The 14,842-nt window shown below is 44.3% G+C and overlaps 1 protein-coding gene across 1 annotated transcript; it reads right to left on the bottom strand.

Moving 5' to 3' along the window:
• Nucleotides 1-771: 771 nt before the first annotated feature.
• On the bottom strand, nucleotides 772-9,021 carry LOC125309033 (protein shisa-2). Its single transcript, XM_048265683.1, has 2 exons — nucleotides 7,978-9,021; nucleotides 772-3,425 (listed from the first exon to the last, which is right to left on the bottom strand). The coding sequence occupies exons 1-2, from the start codon at nucleotides 8,276-8,278 to the stop codon at nucleotides 2,806-2,808; spliced, it is 921 nt and encodes a 306-aa protein (XP_048121640.1). The 5' UTR covers nucleotides 8,279-9,021; the 3' UTR covers nucleotides 772-2,805.
• Nucleotides 9,022-14,842: the final 5,821 nt, after the last annotated feature.

The raw sequence follows: 14,842 nt of genomic DNA, 5'->3' as shown, positions 1-14,842 counted from the left end.
CTCGTCATTGGATCAGGGCCAGCTGGACCTGGCTGTGGCCCCTTCAATATGGGGAAGCCATTCCCAATCCTCTTCCACCCACCGGCGCAGAACTTAGAGATCCATTTCAGCATGGTCCAAGGACTCCCCAGCCCAACGGTCCTCTTGCTTGAGTTTCCATTGAAATGCACCAAGAACACACCTTGTACGCATAAGGCAGGCCAAACCACGGTGTAATTATTGTGGTATTGTTGTCGGATTATTGTTTGAGTCATACTGGAATTCATTGTCCATGCCATTACGTTAAGTCTACCATTTCTGTTTATGAGGACCAACCTTACCCATGAGTTTGGATTTTGTGGGTGTGTGTGTATGTAAGTTCTGGCCAGACAGTTTTGTGGTCTAGTTCATGCTGGCTTGGTTTTTATTTTCCCTTACTTCTTCACACCCTTAAGTGCTATTTGTGTTTTAACACCACAATGTGTTACCTTCATACTCTTGGCATCGGATTTCTTCCTCTGGCTAAGGTGTGAATCGCCTCCATCAAGCCTCCTAACAGAGTTTCGCACCCTGAAACTCTGATCCAGGGCCAGGTTTAGGCCATAGGGTGTAATATACTTAAAGATATGGGCACTGATCCCAAGCCCGTTTTTTAGCACTGCAAGTAAACGTAACTCCCTAAAGCCATTGACCCACTTTAGATTTAGCTGTGGCTTCTTTCTACCACGGAGGAGGTAGGGCAGTGATGGCCTCTCCCGCTGGGCCCCAGAAGCAACCCACAGACACTTAATACACTCTAAAATACTCACTTTTATTTTTACATTTCATATGGAAAAACATGGCAGGTTACACAAAACAGAGGGGCACATTTATAATTAATATTGTTCATTTTTTATTATTATTAATGATAATAATATTAAAAATAATAATAATTGCTTGATGATGTTGTCTATGCATTCACCAAACGTTATTGAATTGCCCTACAGCTACGTTCCGTGACACCACTATTTGTGGGTTAGGGCTGAAGAAAGCCTTTCCTGTAAATTCAGTTAGGCTACTTTGAAATTGATTTAGCAGTCAATAGAAGAGGGCCTGAGAGAAGCGACATCTGAAATGCATGATGGGAAATATAGTCCGTCCCCCCTGGGTGTACAGAAGACAGTGTGTGCTCCAGTTACCTTGGCACACTGAACACAAAGACCCAACGTGCATTTCTAACCTACTCTAAATGCAAGCTTTTTTTTGGGCTGTGGGCTTTGAAGCAGCAATGTGGACTAAACGAGAGTCAGGAAATACATATAAAAAAGGAGTTTTCTCTCTCTCTCTCTCACTGCCATCACTGATGGTCGGTTCAGTACGCCGTTGGTCTATGTGCGCTACAGTCGGGTTTTTCCCCTCCATGCTGCTCTATTCCCCCATGCAAGGGTGGAGAGGGGAAAAAGTCACTCTAAATGAAATGCCCTGGAACTTTCTGGTACCGCTCCAATGTACCTAACGCTAACACACACACACACACACACGCAGCTCAGTCACACTCTCATTTACCCAACTCTAACTGTTGCTCACACTCACTGCAAACTTGGTCTCTCCCTTTCACAGACACACACATACGCACACCTTCTTCACAGGGCAGAAACCTAGTCAGGGGGAACAGTTGGCAGACAGTTTTTACTGCATAATGAACTGCACGGCCTTCAGAAGGCTACCGCTTGTAGCCTGGTGGAGAGAGAGCGCTCACCTTCATACACATACACACAAATACTGTATATATATATATATATATATATATATAAACAGTATATACTACCATCTTCTGCACATACTTGTTTGTATATTTCCTTGATGTATCCCTAGTGTGTCTGGTGTCGTGTGTACTGTATGTATGTATGTATCTGAAAGAGAAAGGGTGAGTGTGTGTGTGTGTGTGTGTGTGTGTGTGTTTCCACTCACTTTGGTGAGGGGGCGGGGTGGAGCGTCACAGTCTGTGTCCCATGCTCACTTCATTAGAGTTTAACTGTCCTGTAGGGACAGGGGGGGACTGCTTTTCACATCATAGCACCTGGCTTTACCATTAAACACACGCACACACACACACACACACTTAGAGCTGCATACAAAACACTACACATTTTGTTTCTACAAAGGCTTTGATATTACACTGTACATTCGAATGGCACATTCACAATCACTCATACAGGCCATACGTGGGTATACTGTTATTATTTACAACAAAATATTTCATATACACACACACTTTTTTTCACTGTCATCACTCACCAAGGCTTCACAAAGCATACATTATGACTACATTTCACATCAATAACTTTAAACATTATTAATGTTGTCAGTCTCAGGAGTATTTCATACATTTCCTTTTGCGTGGGATTGCAAATGTTATTACAGTTGTGTGTCAGTGACTGAGTCAAGCTAAAGAATTCTGCCCCACATATGACGTCTGGAATCAGTCCTCAGACCTCCTCAAACCCTGAGACTATGCTTGCTGTGCCCCCATACACACACACACACACACACTGTTCCAACACATGACACAGTCTTGCTGAGGCATGAACTGATCCGTGGCTGTGTGTTCCCCACGTGACTCTTCATTCTCTGCTGACTCTGCTCTTGTAGTGTGCCTCTTAACAGACGTACACACACACATACACACACACCAGGTCCCCATAAGGAAATAGTCCCCACAAGGACAGGTTCCCATAAGGCAAGTCCCCACAAGGACAGGTTCCTATAAGGAAAAGTCCTCATAAGAATGACTCCCGCGAGACCTCTCAGTCATAAACAGTCCTTATGAGGCCTCACGTCCCTCACTCACACAGTCACAGGAGGGTGTTTCTGGTCGCTCGTCACACTGGCCATACTTGTGGGAGGGTAGGGGGACTGCAGCTGCCGGTAGCCTCCGTGCGTGGGGTCCAGGTAGGCAGGACCAGCCATCGTGTGCGCCACTGGGTGGGCATAACCGATGTACTGTGGGTGCAGGAACTGGCCCTGGTGGGGCATAATCTGCGTGGCCTGCTGGCAGTTCAGCACCGAGAAGTTGGTGGGCATGTTGACGTAGACGCTGGCGTCGGGTGGGATGCAGCAGGATGCCTGGGTGCGCAGGAGGGCGGCAGTGGCGCCCGCTGACGGAGGCGGGGACATGGCAGTGGGCGGGCGCTGGCCGCTAGGGGGCGCCGACGAGCTGGATGAGGTGGCCGTGCTGGACTGGCGCGAGGACGAGCCCCGCGAGGTGCCCACGCTGGCCATCATGGGGATGGTCTCCAGGAGGCGGCCGCCGCCACCACTACCCCCCTGCCCGCCACCTCCACCCCCAGACGAGGGCTCGTGTTTGGGGCGCAGACAGTGGCAGCAGCACACAGCCACCAACGAGCCCAGCAGGACGAAGGCCACAAACACGGAGCCCACGATCAGGAAGGGCACATAGATGGGCACTGCAGACAGAGAGGGCAGGAAACAGGGTCAGGCAGACAGACAGAGACACACATGCATTGGAGTGACTGCTTTAGGGCACTAATTGAGTTTTTCTTTTCCCCACAAGGGCAGGAGGTTACAAACCAAATGAGCATAAACCGTTAAATGTTAGTCCTTGTGACTCCACTGGTAGGTTGTGGTATAGTGATGTCTAGGTCAGAGGCGGCTTTCTCAGAAACCACAAACTCAAATAAAAAGTACTCGTGGGAATGAGCCTTGTGACATGTATATTACCAACTAAATTACATGGCGGGAACAGAGGCTCTTGGAGGCTTAAGGCTTGCACATTTAAAAATACATATAATGTTGTGTCAATCATGTTTACACGTTGACTTAGAGACTTTCGTCCATCATACAAGTTTTTGGAACAGGTTCAATTTTCTGCATTTTTCACCTTAATATAGTGGTTTTATTTGACAGATAAAAAAAATATGAATGTGGTGTGCTAGGGTCTTTTGGTTTTATACATCAAAGTAGATTTTAAAGATGATTATATGATTGCTTTTGCAGCAAGAAAAAACTATAGAATCGTGCCTAGTTCAGCTATGACTTGCATGTTACAATAAACACGTTCAGCAAATTGCTCAAAGTTGGATGGACAATTTGCAAATATGTTTAAAATTGTATTTCAACTGTATCACTTAACACACTGACAATTGTACAAGAGTAGTGTGAGAAGTTATGAGGTGAAAGTTATCCCATTTAAACCTGTGTTGACCTGAAGCTCTAGTCTCCCAGTGTAACTAAAACACCAGCAAACATATCAGTCTGTCCATCTCAGACTCCTGGCACCACAGTTATTTGTATCACTTGTTTGTTTTTGCTGCAACAAGCACCATGGCGTCCTCAACCACACATAACAACAGAACCCTCAGAATAGTATCTCAACGCACCATTCCAACGTTCCACTCCATGCTGCATTCCAAAATTCCAAACACACAGAAGCAAAGTAGGAAAAATCATTTGAATATGGCCAAATGCTCGTTTCATGTCTCTTTCAAGTGAGGTGACGCTATCTACATCAGCTAAGTGGGGTGCTCTGCGGAAACAAGATAAAGTCCTGCCCTTACAGGTCCTGACCCTAGACATCTTGCTGGCTTGTCAGAGTGAAACTGAAAGAACTAAGAAGAAAAGACGTGTGTGTGTGTGTGTGTGTGGGGGTATTAGGTGTTCTTTTGGATCTATGATGATGTCTAAGTATGTGTGTGATGTCTCTATGTGTGTTTGAGTTAGGTGTCCTTTTGGGTCTATGTGGATGTCTGAGTGTGTGTGTGAGTGAGTGAGTGAGTGAGTGAGTGTGTGTGATGTCTCTATGTGTGTGTGTTTAGGCGTTCTTTTGGATCTATGTGGATGTCTGAGAGTGTGTGTGATGTCTATGTGTGTGTGTGAGTGAGTGTGTGTGATGTCTGCATGTGTGTGTGTGTGTGTGTGTGTGTGTGTGTGTGTATGAGTGAGTAAGTGTGTGGAGAGTGTGTAGATATGAAAGAGCCCTAGAGCTGACCAGAGACACCCAGAGTAGAGCCGGGCAGTGAAGTGTCCCCCAGGGGGCCCGGGGCCCTCATTAGCGGTTATTAGCGTTGTTTTGATCTGTTCTAATCCAGCGCAGCCAGCTGTGACCCCACTGCCCCAATGCTGGCCCCAACTCCTCCAACCAAGTGGGCACAGACAGAGAGAGAGAGAAGAGTGGGGGAAGAGCCCAAGAGCTAGAGAAAGTGAAAGGGATAAGAGGAAGGAGATAAATTCAGGAGTGAAATGAGGAGAGATGGAGTGAAAATAAACGAGTTAAAGGAACATGATGGACATGATAAGACAGAAACCGCGTCGAGAGATACCGAGTAAGAACACAACAGCAAGAGAACATAGGAAGGGGTAAGAGATGGCAGGAGATAAACAGAGAGAAAGAGAAGGATGAATAAAGCAGACTGGAAAGTATGAAAGATGGAATAAGAGAGAAAGAATGTGTGTAGGATAGAGAGGTGGGATGGTAAGAGATAAAGGGAGGCAGAGAGGAGTTGCAAAATGGAGGCAGATAAACGAGACAGAGAGAGAGCGAGAGAGTGATGTCTTCCAAAGAAAGCCTTCCATACATAGCTCTTCACTCATGCATTCTAACTTAACTTTATAATGACATTAGTCTCAGATAACCTCAAATATGCAGCACGACGTTGCCAGAGGCCTGTTGATTCAGTCTGACAGCCCTCAAAACAAATTTAAGAATGTGTTACAAACTTCAGTTTTGCTGCTGCTATTCTGTGATAAGCATATCATTCAAACCTGTAATTGAATTACCACTACATGCAATAATGTTTGGATGTTGGTTTCAAGGAACATCACAGACCACTTTACAGTAATGATTGCAATACAAAGTGGAAGGAATAGAGGTGGTTGTTATATAAAACAACCTTATACACAAATGGTTAATGCTGACATGAGGAAACTGTATTTTTGTAATTCTGTGACTTCTGACCCTAACAGTGAGATGGAGAGGAAAGAGAGGGGGAGTTTTGGCAGTGGGGTTTTACGCTGGGCAGTGTGTCAGCGGTTGTTTTGGCATCATGTTCCTATCGGTTCTCCATTCACACGTTGTCCTCTCATTATCCACTGAAGAACAATGAGGAACCTGTTGGATTGGGCAGTGTTCAGACCCATTTACAGTTCCCAGGGGGCCGTTACACATTTTCCAGTTCACACAATCCAACCAACGTATTCCTGACTGTAACCGTAACCCAGAGAGAGACAGAGAGGGAGAGAGAGAGAGAGGGAGAGAGAAAGAGAGAGAGAGAGAGAGATGACGCACACTCACAGATGCAAGGACTGGGTACAATTATGCTGACAGTAAGCAAACAGTACATTAGCGGCCAATATGGTAGGTAGCCTACTGTGAAGACATTGAGTGAGCCACCATATGCAATGATGTCAAATATTAACTCTATATTGCATATGTATCATTCATTCATTCATTCATTCTGTACCACCTGGACAGGCTGGAAAATCAAGTATTGTTTGTACCTCTCTCACTCGTTCAATGACTTTCACACACACACAGTTGCACCCTAACGCATTCATGCACATGCATTCACACAAACACACACACACATGCATGAACACACACACACACACACACACACCATCTCCAGGGGACAAAATACTTTACATGAACACACAGTCACATGACCTAGGTGTCCTTACTGTATGTACCACATGGGTTCAAAAAGTTTAAATCCACCTTATCAATAAATGGTCAAATTACTATCTTTTTTACACTCATGACATGCCCAGATGTCCATAAAAGGTGATCTTGCCCACATTCTAACATTAGTCCACACCTGTTGCATTCCTCTGCACAGACTGGACGCCACACAAAAGCCAGGCACTCTATCAAATGCACACAGCTGGTGTGCATCCTTTCACCAAGTCCTTGACAAGACTATCTGTGCTGTCTCATTGAACTTCAGTTGGAGTAGAGCTTATCCAAAGGGAAGCTTTGATATTGAAATCCATTTCTTCTGATTAACTTGCATGATTTCTTATCATGATCTGTTTTATCAATAATTTTTACCTCAATCCCATTAACAATACACGCAGGCCTACAGTAGATTTCACTGTTGGAATGAATTTGAATATGAATTCAATTCAAAAATGAATTATTGGAGAAGCCGGCGCTCTTGGGCGTTTCTGTCAGCGTGTCAATGAGGGGTGTACTATGTGCGTGCAATACGCCAGGGACATGAGGGCACCGTTAGAAAGTTGAAGGCTTGGATGAAAGCACCGGGCATTCACACGCAAGCCTCGTCAATGAAACATAACGCGATTTGTTTTATGAATCCGGCTGTCAGCACCATCGAAACCGGGATCCGGTCAAGTCCAAACTTGATCCTCGTAGGGAGCCTTGCGATTCGAGCTCCGGTGTGCAGCAGTCCTTGTGGCGCGCGCGTGTGTGTTACTGCTAGAACAAACACAGCTATTTATAAACCGGCCAGCACAATTTGCCATTTGTGAGCGGCTGTCCAGTTAGCTTTCCAAAGTGTCTACCTTTCTACGCCAGCTGCTTCTGCATACAGCCTCCTGACATCTTAAACGGTTTCTGTACGCTATCGAAAGAATGCCTGCTGTTTTTAACTTGTCTCAGTCGGGCTACAACTTTGGCCTAATGTAATTTATCCCCGTTCTGCCCGGGGGTAGAGCAATACTACCCGTCTTAAAAACAACGAGGATAGTATACAGAGAACCTTGTTATGAGAGTAGGCCTACGGCTTTTCTTGCTAAACACTTATTGAGTTAACCTGTTAGAACATTAGGCCAGTATGGAATTGAATTAAGCTACCATGGCAAGATGATCTGGTGCGGCCAAAACAGCACGGAGAGTAGACTATGTTGCAGGTGAGTGACCTGTTTGAATGGCAACACCCGCACGACAACTGGATCGTAAAGGCAAATGTGCAAGAACACACCACTCACTCTCTCACACCCCCCTCTCTCTCTCTCTCTGTAGCTAGTATTCAATCTATTTACCTGCAGCGTTGTCTTTGTCATCTTTACTTCCTGGGATTGGATCTTGTGCTTGCTTGTCATTTTCGCAGGTTCCCTGGTCCAGTCGGGCATCGGTGCTAGCGCAACAGTATCTAAGCTCACATTTGCCGCAGCATATGATTGCATCCTCTTGGTCAAAGCGCTCTGGACACGGAAAGCCATCTCTCCAGCCACCTTCCACGGTCTGCCAGCCGTGACAATACTCGCCACTTGCCGTTACCTTGATAAACGCCAACAGTGTCACCACCATAGCCAGAGACATCGGGTAACTTCCACTCCTCATCCCTGCGCCAGACTTACAACTTGACGCTAGGTAACAAAAAGACTTTCACCTCTTTGGTGTAGCTCGGTAAATCTAATGTTGCGGTGGATTAAAGAGATGAGAGAAGAAGAATAGACAGACAGAAACCAAATTAACGACTTTGAAACTCTCATTTGACAGCGAAATTCCGAAGGTAATTTAATAGATCCTCAAGTGGGTAGCCAAAGAACTTCCAAGGAGTATCCTGTGTTCCCCTTTTATCACAGTAGTCTACTTGACGTTTCTTTATCTAAGGGTGAGTTCAAATCTCAGCGGACATAGCTACGCGGAACTACGCAGAGATTACTTAGGCTACGTTAAATCAAATCTCTCAACCGCTACACTTCAATTAGTTCCGAGACCTCCAGTAGACTTCACATCAATCCAACCCGAATGGAGCTGCGCTTCTGTGCAAGCGAGGCTGTCCATGTCCTGCAAATACACTTCTCATATGACCTCCCCAGAGAAACAGCCTGAGCAGCACTGTTTTTACATGTAATCCATACGCTCTTTAGATATTTTCTCACGGAATTATTTCTGTCCCGTCGAACAACAGAGAAAGTTGTTCTTAATCCATGTCAGGCGATGTGGTCCCTTCAATAAGTTAGTAACGGTTAGCCCCGGGCGTAAAGTTAGGCAAAGCATCACAGAGTAGCGGCGATGAAACTTTCAGTAATGTCACTGCAATGGAACTTCATTGGCGCAGCGCCACTTCCATCGGACTTGGCAGTGATGACTGAATGCAATGTGGACATGGTTCTCCCTTACAGTGAGAGGTACAGGTCACTCTGTGCGCCTGCGTACAGCTAACCAGATTTGCCGACGTTGTTTTGTGCTTGGTCGCCAGCGTTGACAAGTGGAGCTGTGCGGTCCCTCAGAATCAGAGCCCCTTCGTGTTTTTAGGGTAGCCCCGTGTGGTTGGGCAGGAGTGGTGCTTGTAGGGAGTTTAACGCAGAAATGGGAGAAGGGATGTGGCTACAGTCAATTACTTACTACGATACACAATTTTCATGTGGGCATGGGCGTCGATCAGTGACATGAAAGGATAAAACAGCACGGGAATAATTGTCATTTGAACGGCCTGTTACTGGCCAACTCCTAGAGTTTTTCCTCGCACCATCGCCTTGTGCGCATTTGGAGTCGATTGTTACTGACACTGCATAAGGGCCTATAATGATGATGATGATGATGATAATACTAATCACAATACTAATACATTGATCTTGAGATGTAACCTGATTACATGATCATGTACATGATTACATGTCTCACACACACACACACACACACACACACACACACACACACACAGACACACACACTTTCTTATAGCCTATTTAAAAATCCTGGTGTTGGATCATGGTGGCTCGTTGATGAGAAAAAAATGAGGACTGAACTGAAGTATGGGTAATATCTATATGCTGATGGAAAAGCAGAAGACTCATTAACTTATTTCAGATTCCCTGAACTATTGAATTATTTAAAACGGTAATGCTTACTGTAACAAGAAATACGACAGTTTGGCTATAATAATAGACGTAGGCCTACTCTTAAAATTGACCTGGGGTGGAATAGAACCGTTGCAAATCAATGCTCACCTCCTGTCACAACTTGTAGTTATTTGTAGATCCACAGCGCCATCTTTTGGTAGACATTATTATTGCAGTAGCCTTTTTTGTGTATTGCAGTAGCCGTATTCCGTTTTGAAGTCTACCTCTGTAAATCTGCTACAGCTGCGAGTTGGCAGCAGTTCACACCATTACTATTCCACACATACACATAATTAGGCCGTTAAAAGATGCTCACTGTAAACGTATGTTCCTGTAAAGTCTGTGAAATGAAGTGCATTTGTGTTGAGTCTGTGAACTGTGTATGTTTAAAAAAGCTATAGTAGGTGGTTCCCAAAAATGATACAAAATTATATAATGGCAGCCCTCTGTCACACGATTAATTGCATTTCCATAACCTAATCAGCTCATTTGGCAGTACTGTCTGCAGGTAGAGTTTTGTCAGGAAGACTGTGTTGCTTGCGGTGTCTTTGGAGTGAATTCAATTGACCAGAAGGGGGCGTATTAGCGCTATAAAGCATTTATTTTGAGGGTCTTTGCAGTGTCTCAACTCTAACGCCTGACAGACAGGTTCATGATCCGGAGGAGCAGGTGACAGTGGAGTGGAGGGCTGCAATGTCCAACGGATCTACCAGTACAGTTCAAAGAGAGGTCAAAGTGTGTATGTGTGTATGTGTGTGTGTGTGTGTGTGTGTGTTTGTCATTCAAAAGAGAGAGACTGTTTGTGGGTATGTGAATCTCTCTCTCTCTCTCTCTCTCTCTCTCTCTCTGTGTGTGTGCGTGAGCGATAGAGAGTCTATTGAATTTGAATTTGAGAGAGAGACTGAATGTGTGAATCTCTCTCTCTCTCTATCTTGTATGTGTGTGTGTGTGTGTGTGTGAATCTCTCTATCTTTTATGTGTGTGTGTGTGTGTGTGTGTGTGTGTGTGTGTGTGTGTGTGTGTGTGTGTGTGTGTGTGTGTGTGTGTGTGTGAGTGAGTGAGTGAGTGAGTGAAAGAATGAAGAGGGTGGGCTCGGTAGGGTTTCTTGAGGAGTCAGTGGTCTCATCTCTCAGGTGGGCAGGCAGAGAATCTGCTGAGAGGGTCCACTGGCCACTGCCTAACATCTCAGCACTGACAAGGGACAACATCGGATAGGTTACCAGCTGCTATTTCAGTCCCCTGGCTTTTCATGAGCGCAGCAGTGTGCCGGGGAGCTTACGTACATTCGGGTGCCACGCAGTCACGTGGGCGTCTCCCACTGCACTATCAAATTTAATTGACTCAGTGTTGATGCATTGCATGACCCATTGGGTTCTACTTTTGGATCATCTATATCCACAAACAGTCAATCACTTTAAAACCTTTTCACATGAACAATAGCTAAAGAATCTATCAGCTTGTGAAGTGTGTATGGATTTGCTTTGGTTTTACACCATCTACAATACAGACATAGTGTCTCTGATAAAGAAAGATTTTGAACTCATTAACATGTATCACTGAAGTCAAATGTAAGTAAGATACTGTAGCTGCCATCTTGTACTGTAACTTGCACCATCTTTGGCCAGAGAGGCAAGTAAGTACAGTCGGTCTCTTTCATTCAGCTCACCTGATATACCCACTCTCACTTACTGAGAAGGGGTCCAATTCAATAGGATAAACCTTGTTATCTTTAGCCTGGGAATACCCATACGAACCTTTGGCAAATTTGGGATTTGCCCTGCAGGTCCCTAAAACACAGGCATGCAAATGAACCCCCACATACAACATATTGTATGAGCCCAGTTACTGTGTCTTGTCATTCAACAGTAGTGCCCAGGTAAAGTGGCAGAGAGAGGACAACAGAGGTATCCATTTAATGCGGTGACTTTGCCACTGTACCCCAAGTCCTTTTATAAGAGAAAAAGCTCTGACTGGTGAAATACGAGGCTGTGTGTAGTCTGAGACTCCTGAGGTCTGGCTCTCGCTCCAAGTGCATGCTTGGAAGTCCTGCTGTTTGACCTGTGACGGTCAGGACCAAAATATCCCCAGCTTACTTCAGGGCCATTTGCATTTGCAAATAGCCATCATGAATAATAATATGCCTCATAACATGCATCACTGTCAATATTACTGTGATAACTGTTATTATTGTTATTGATTGAGTATTGATTTTGTTGTTAATATTATCAATTGTAAGTTGCTCTGCTCTCAAAATGCCTACTGCTAAATATCTGTTATATGCTAATATCATAAATATCTCATCTGTTATATCCTAACATCACACACTTAACCTTAAATATATTACAGAATATTCTGTAAAATATTGGTGTATACCTTGAATGAAGTGAATGAATAGGAATATAACTTTTTCTACTCCCAGGCAACCAACGAACAGAGGAGCTCCCTTTTTTTTTTGCTCTCAAAAGATTTGTCTCAATGGCAGGATATGATTACAGTGGCATTGTCAGGAGGGGGAAACCTTAGACGTGGCGCTGGAGGAATGTGACTGTGTACTCTTCTAATCAAATGAGTCAGGCACCTTGTAATTTTGGCTAATAACAGCTTTAGGGTGGCCTGGTGGCTGTGTTACAGTATGTTCCTGGGGCCAGCTGCTTCCACGCCGTGCCCAGAAAATGTCATGCCCACACTGTAGAGGCTTCATCTCTGCATGGAGCCGAGGATAACAGGGCAGTGTGTGTGTGTGTGTGTTTCTGTGTGTGAGTGTTTCTTGCTATGTGGGTCATATGGCACAGTATGTGAGATGTGTATTACCTGTTGTATGTGTGTTTCATAAGTGTGTCTGTGTGGGCGTCTGTGGGTGTCTGTGCTCAGTGAGGTCAATTTGGACAGAGGCTTAGTTGATTCATTCATTCATTCATTCATGAATTTCTTGATTCATTCAGGTATCAAAATCCTTTACATACATGCTGTATCATTAAGGGTACATTATGTAAAAATGTGTTGCCAGACTGATCTCCCTCCCATAAACACACACACACAACACACACAACACAAACACACACACACACACACACACACACACACACACACACACACACCCCTCAACCCACACTCATGCATGCTTGAAACAATCAGTGACCTTCCAGTCGCCCATTACGGCACTTACACAGATGATCAAATGGAGGCACGAGCCGCCGCCGCTTTGAAGCTCCTCGCAGATGAGCCTCCCCGCAGCAGCTGTGCCTGCCACTATTTTGGGGCGGGTACAAGCCAGGACTCTGAGCAGGGAAGTGTGTGTGTGTGTGTGGGGTGTCTTTCCACCTCAGGGTTACCGCACTCCGAGATTAAATCATCAGCTTTCATGACAAATGATTTGTCATGAAATAATGGCGCTCCGAGACAATTCATTGCCAGTACGATAGTTTGGTTTACGGTTTGGTTGAGGAAGAAAAAAAGATTTGGTCGAGAATTTCTCTACATGTTTTGGGAATGACAACACCAAACTCATTTCATAACAGCAACGTCTTTGGTGATAAACAAGCTGTGATGGAAAAAAACAATCCCATGTTAAAATAACAATACCATAGTATATGTTAAAATCATTAGCATAGTATAAGATAACTTAACATCATATTCGTCTCTTCATTGTAACATACCTCTTTTAGCTCTGTGGGTCATAATCAAGACTAGAACATATAATATATATTTTTGTGAGGTCTTGTGTTTAAGTTGAAAGCAGAAGGTCAATACGCCAATATCAGGCAGAGTGATTCACAATAGCTTTGAATGAAGCCTCTTAATAGTGAAACAAGGTCACCATGACAGACAATGAGGAGAGAAGAGGAGCGAGCTCAGCTGCGGAGCTCTGTCTCTTTAGAAAGGAGTTCCACATGTCAGATTGAATTTAGTGCTGCAAGCGCCATGCCCCAAAAGGCAGATCTGGGTCCTCGTTACTGTAAACCACTTGTACCAAAGAGCACCAAGCACCTGAGGGCATAATCTTGGCTTTATTGGAACATTCTGGATCTGCAGACTTCTGTTTAAAGAAGCAACAGCTTGAAACACATTTCTTCTAATTTAAAAATGTACCATGTAGCCACAAATTTCCAGCACATTTTTACAGGTCGTTGTTCACCATTACTTCAGCCTTTTATCCATTTCATCTTTATATTCCCAGGTCCAGATAGAACGATGAAATGCAGGTCCAGACAGAATGATGAAATGCAGTAATGTTGAGCACTAATGCCTGTTTATGGCCTGGTGTCCCTCCCATGGACACATGGTCGCTTCATTTGTCAGAGGGCAGAGGCCCAACACTATACATCAGCCAGACAGCACTAGCTACCGCGCTTATCTAAATTTGTTTAGAAGAACATCCGCATCTGTCATTTTCAATTATGCACAGGCTGAGGAATGAGGACATTTAATCAGCCAGCAGAATGATTTACTCAGATATCAGGGAGATGACTAAAGCTGTGACTAATTGATTACAACCTGTAGTCAAGTAAGGAAGAGCTTTGCAGCTTCTTCATAAGTTCACCTCCATTTTTATTAAGCAATATGTAATTTTATATGTATGAAACATAAGATGGAATACTTGACTTAAACTATAATGTGAGACATAAATTGTCCTGCATGCGTAAAAACAACAACAACAACAACATCTCACTAGAACTGAGTGTTTATTATGAGTAGCAAAAGGCAAGCATCTGAAGAAGAATGAAGGAATTACTTCCATTAGTCTGCTCAGAGACGCAGAGATAAACGGATAACAGGAGATGACAGCCAGTTAGCTGCTTTGGGGCCTGAGGGAAGCCAAAGCCAAGCTTGTTTAGACTACAAATGATTCATCCAGTTTGCAGCCGCATCTTCAGACTCAGTGCACACATCACAGTCAAGAGCAGACACAGTAGCAGCCCACTTTTTTAGCGTTTGCTGTCCTGTGGTAATAATGTGGTAATCTGTTTTGATTATAAGAGCATGTCACATATGCACACGTGTTTTTGAACTTTTTTTTCATTCTTCATGAATTTTACGGTTGTGTAAATGTGTAAAC

The sequence above is a fragment of the Alosa alosa genome, chromosome 16, assembly GCF_017589495.1.
Source record: "Alosa alosa isolate M-15738 ecotype Scorff River chromosome 16, AALO_Geno_1.1, whole genome shotgun sequence".
Classification (NCBI taxonomy): Eukaryota; Metazoa; Chordata; class Actinopteri; order Clupeiformes; family Clupeidae; genus Alosa; species Alosa alosa.
This window is presented reverse-complemented; position numbering and strand designations above follow the sequence as displayed.

What these genes read in the sequence shown, in the direction of transcription:
- LOC125309033 (XM_048265683.1), bottom strand. Translation starts at nt 8,278, where the DNA reads ATGAGGAGTGGAAGTTACCCGATGTCTCTGGCTATGGTGGTGACACTG. An exon ending in TGACAAAGACAACGCTGCAG is followed by an intron (nt 3,426 to 7,977) that starts GTAAATAGATTG and finishes CTCTGTCTGCAG; the next exon opens with TGCCCATCTATGTGCCCTTC.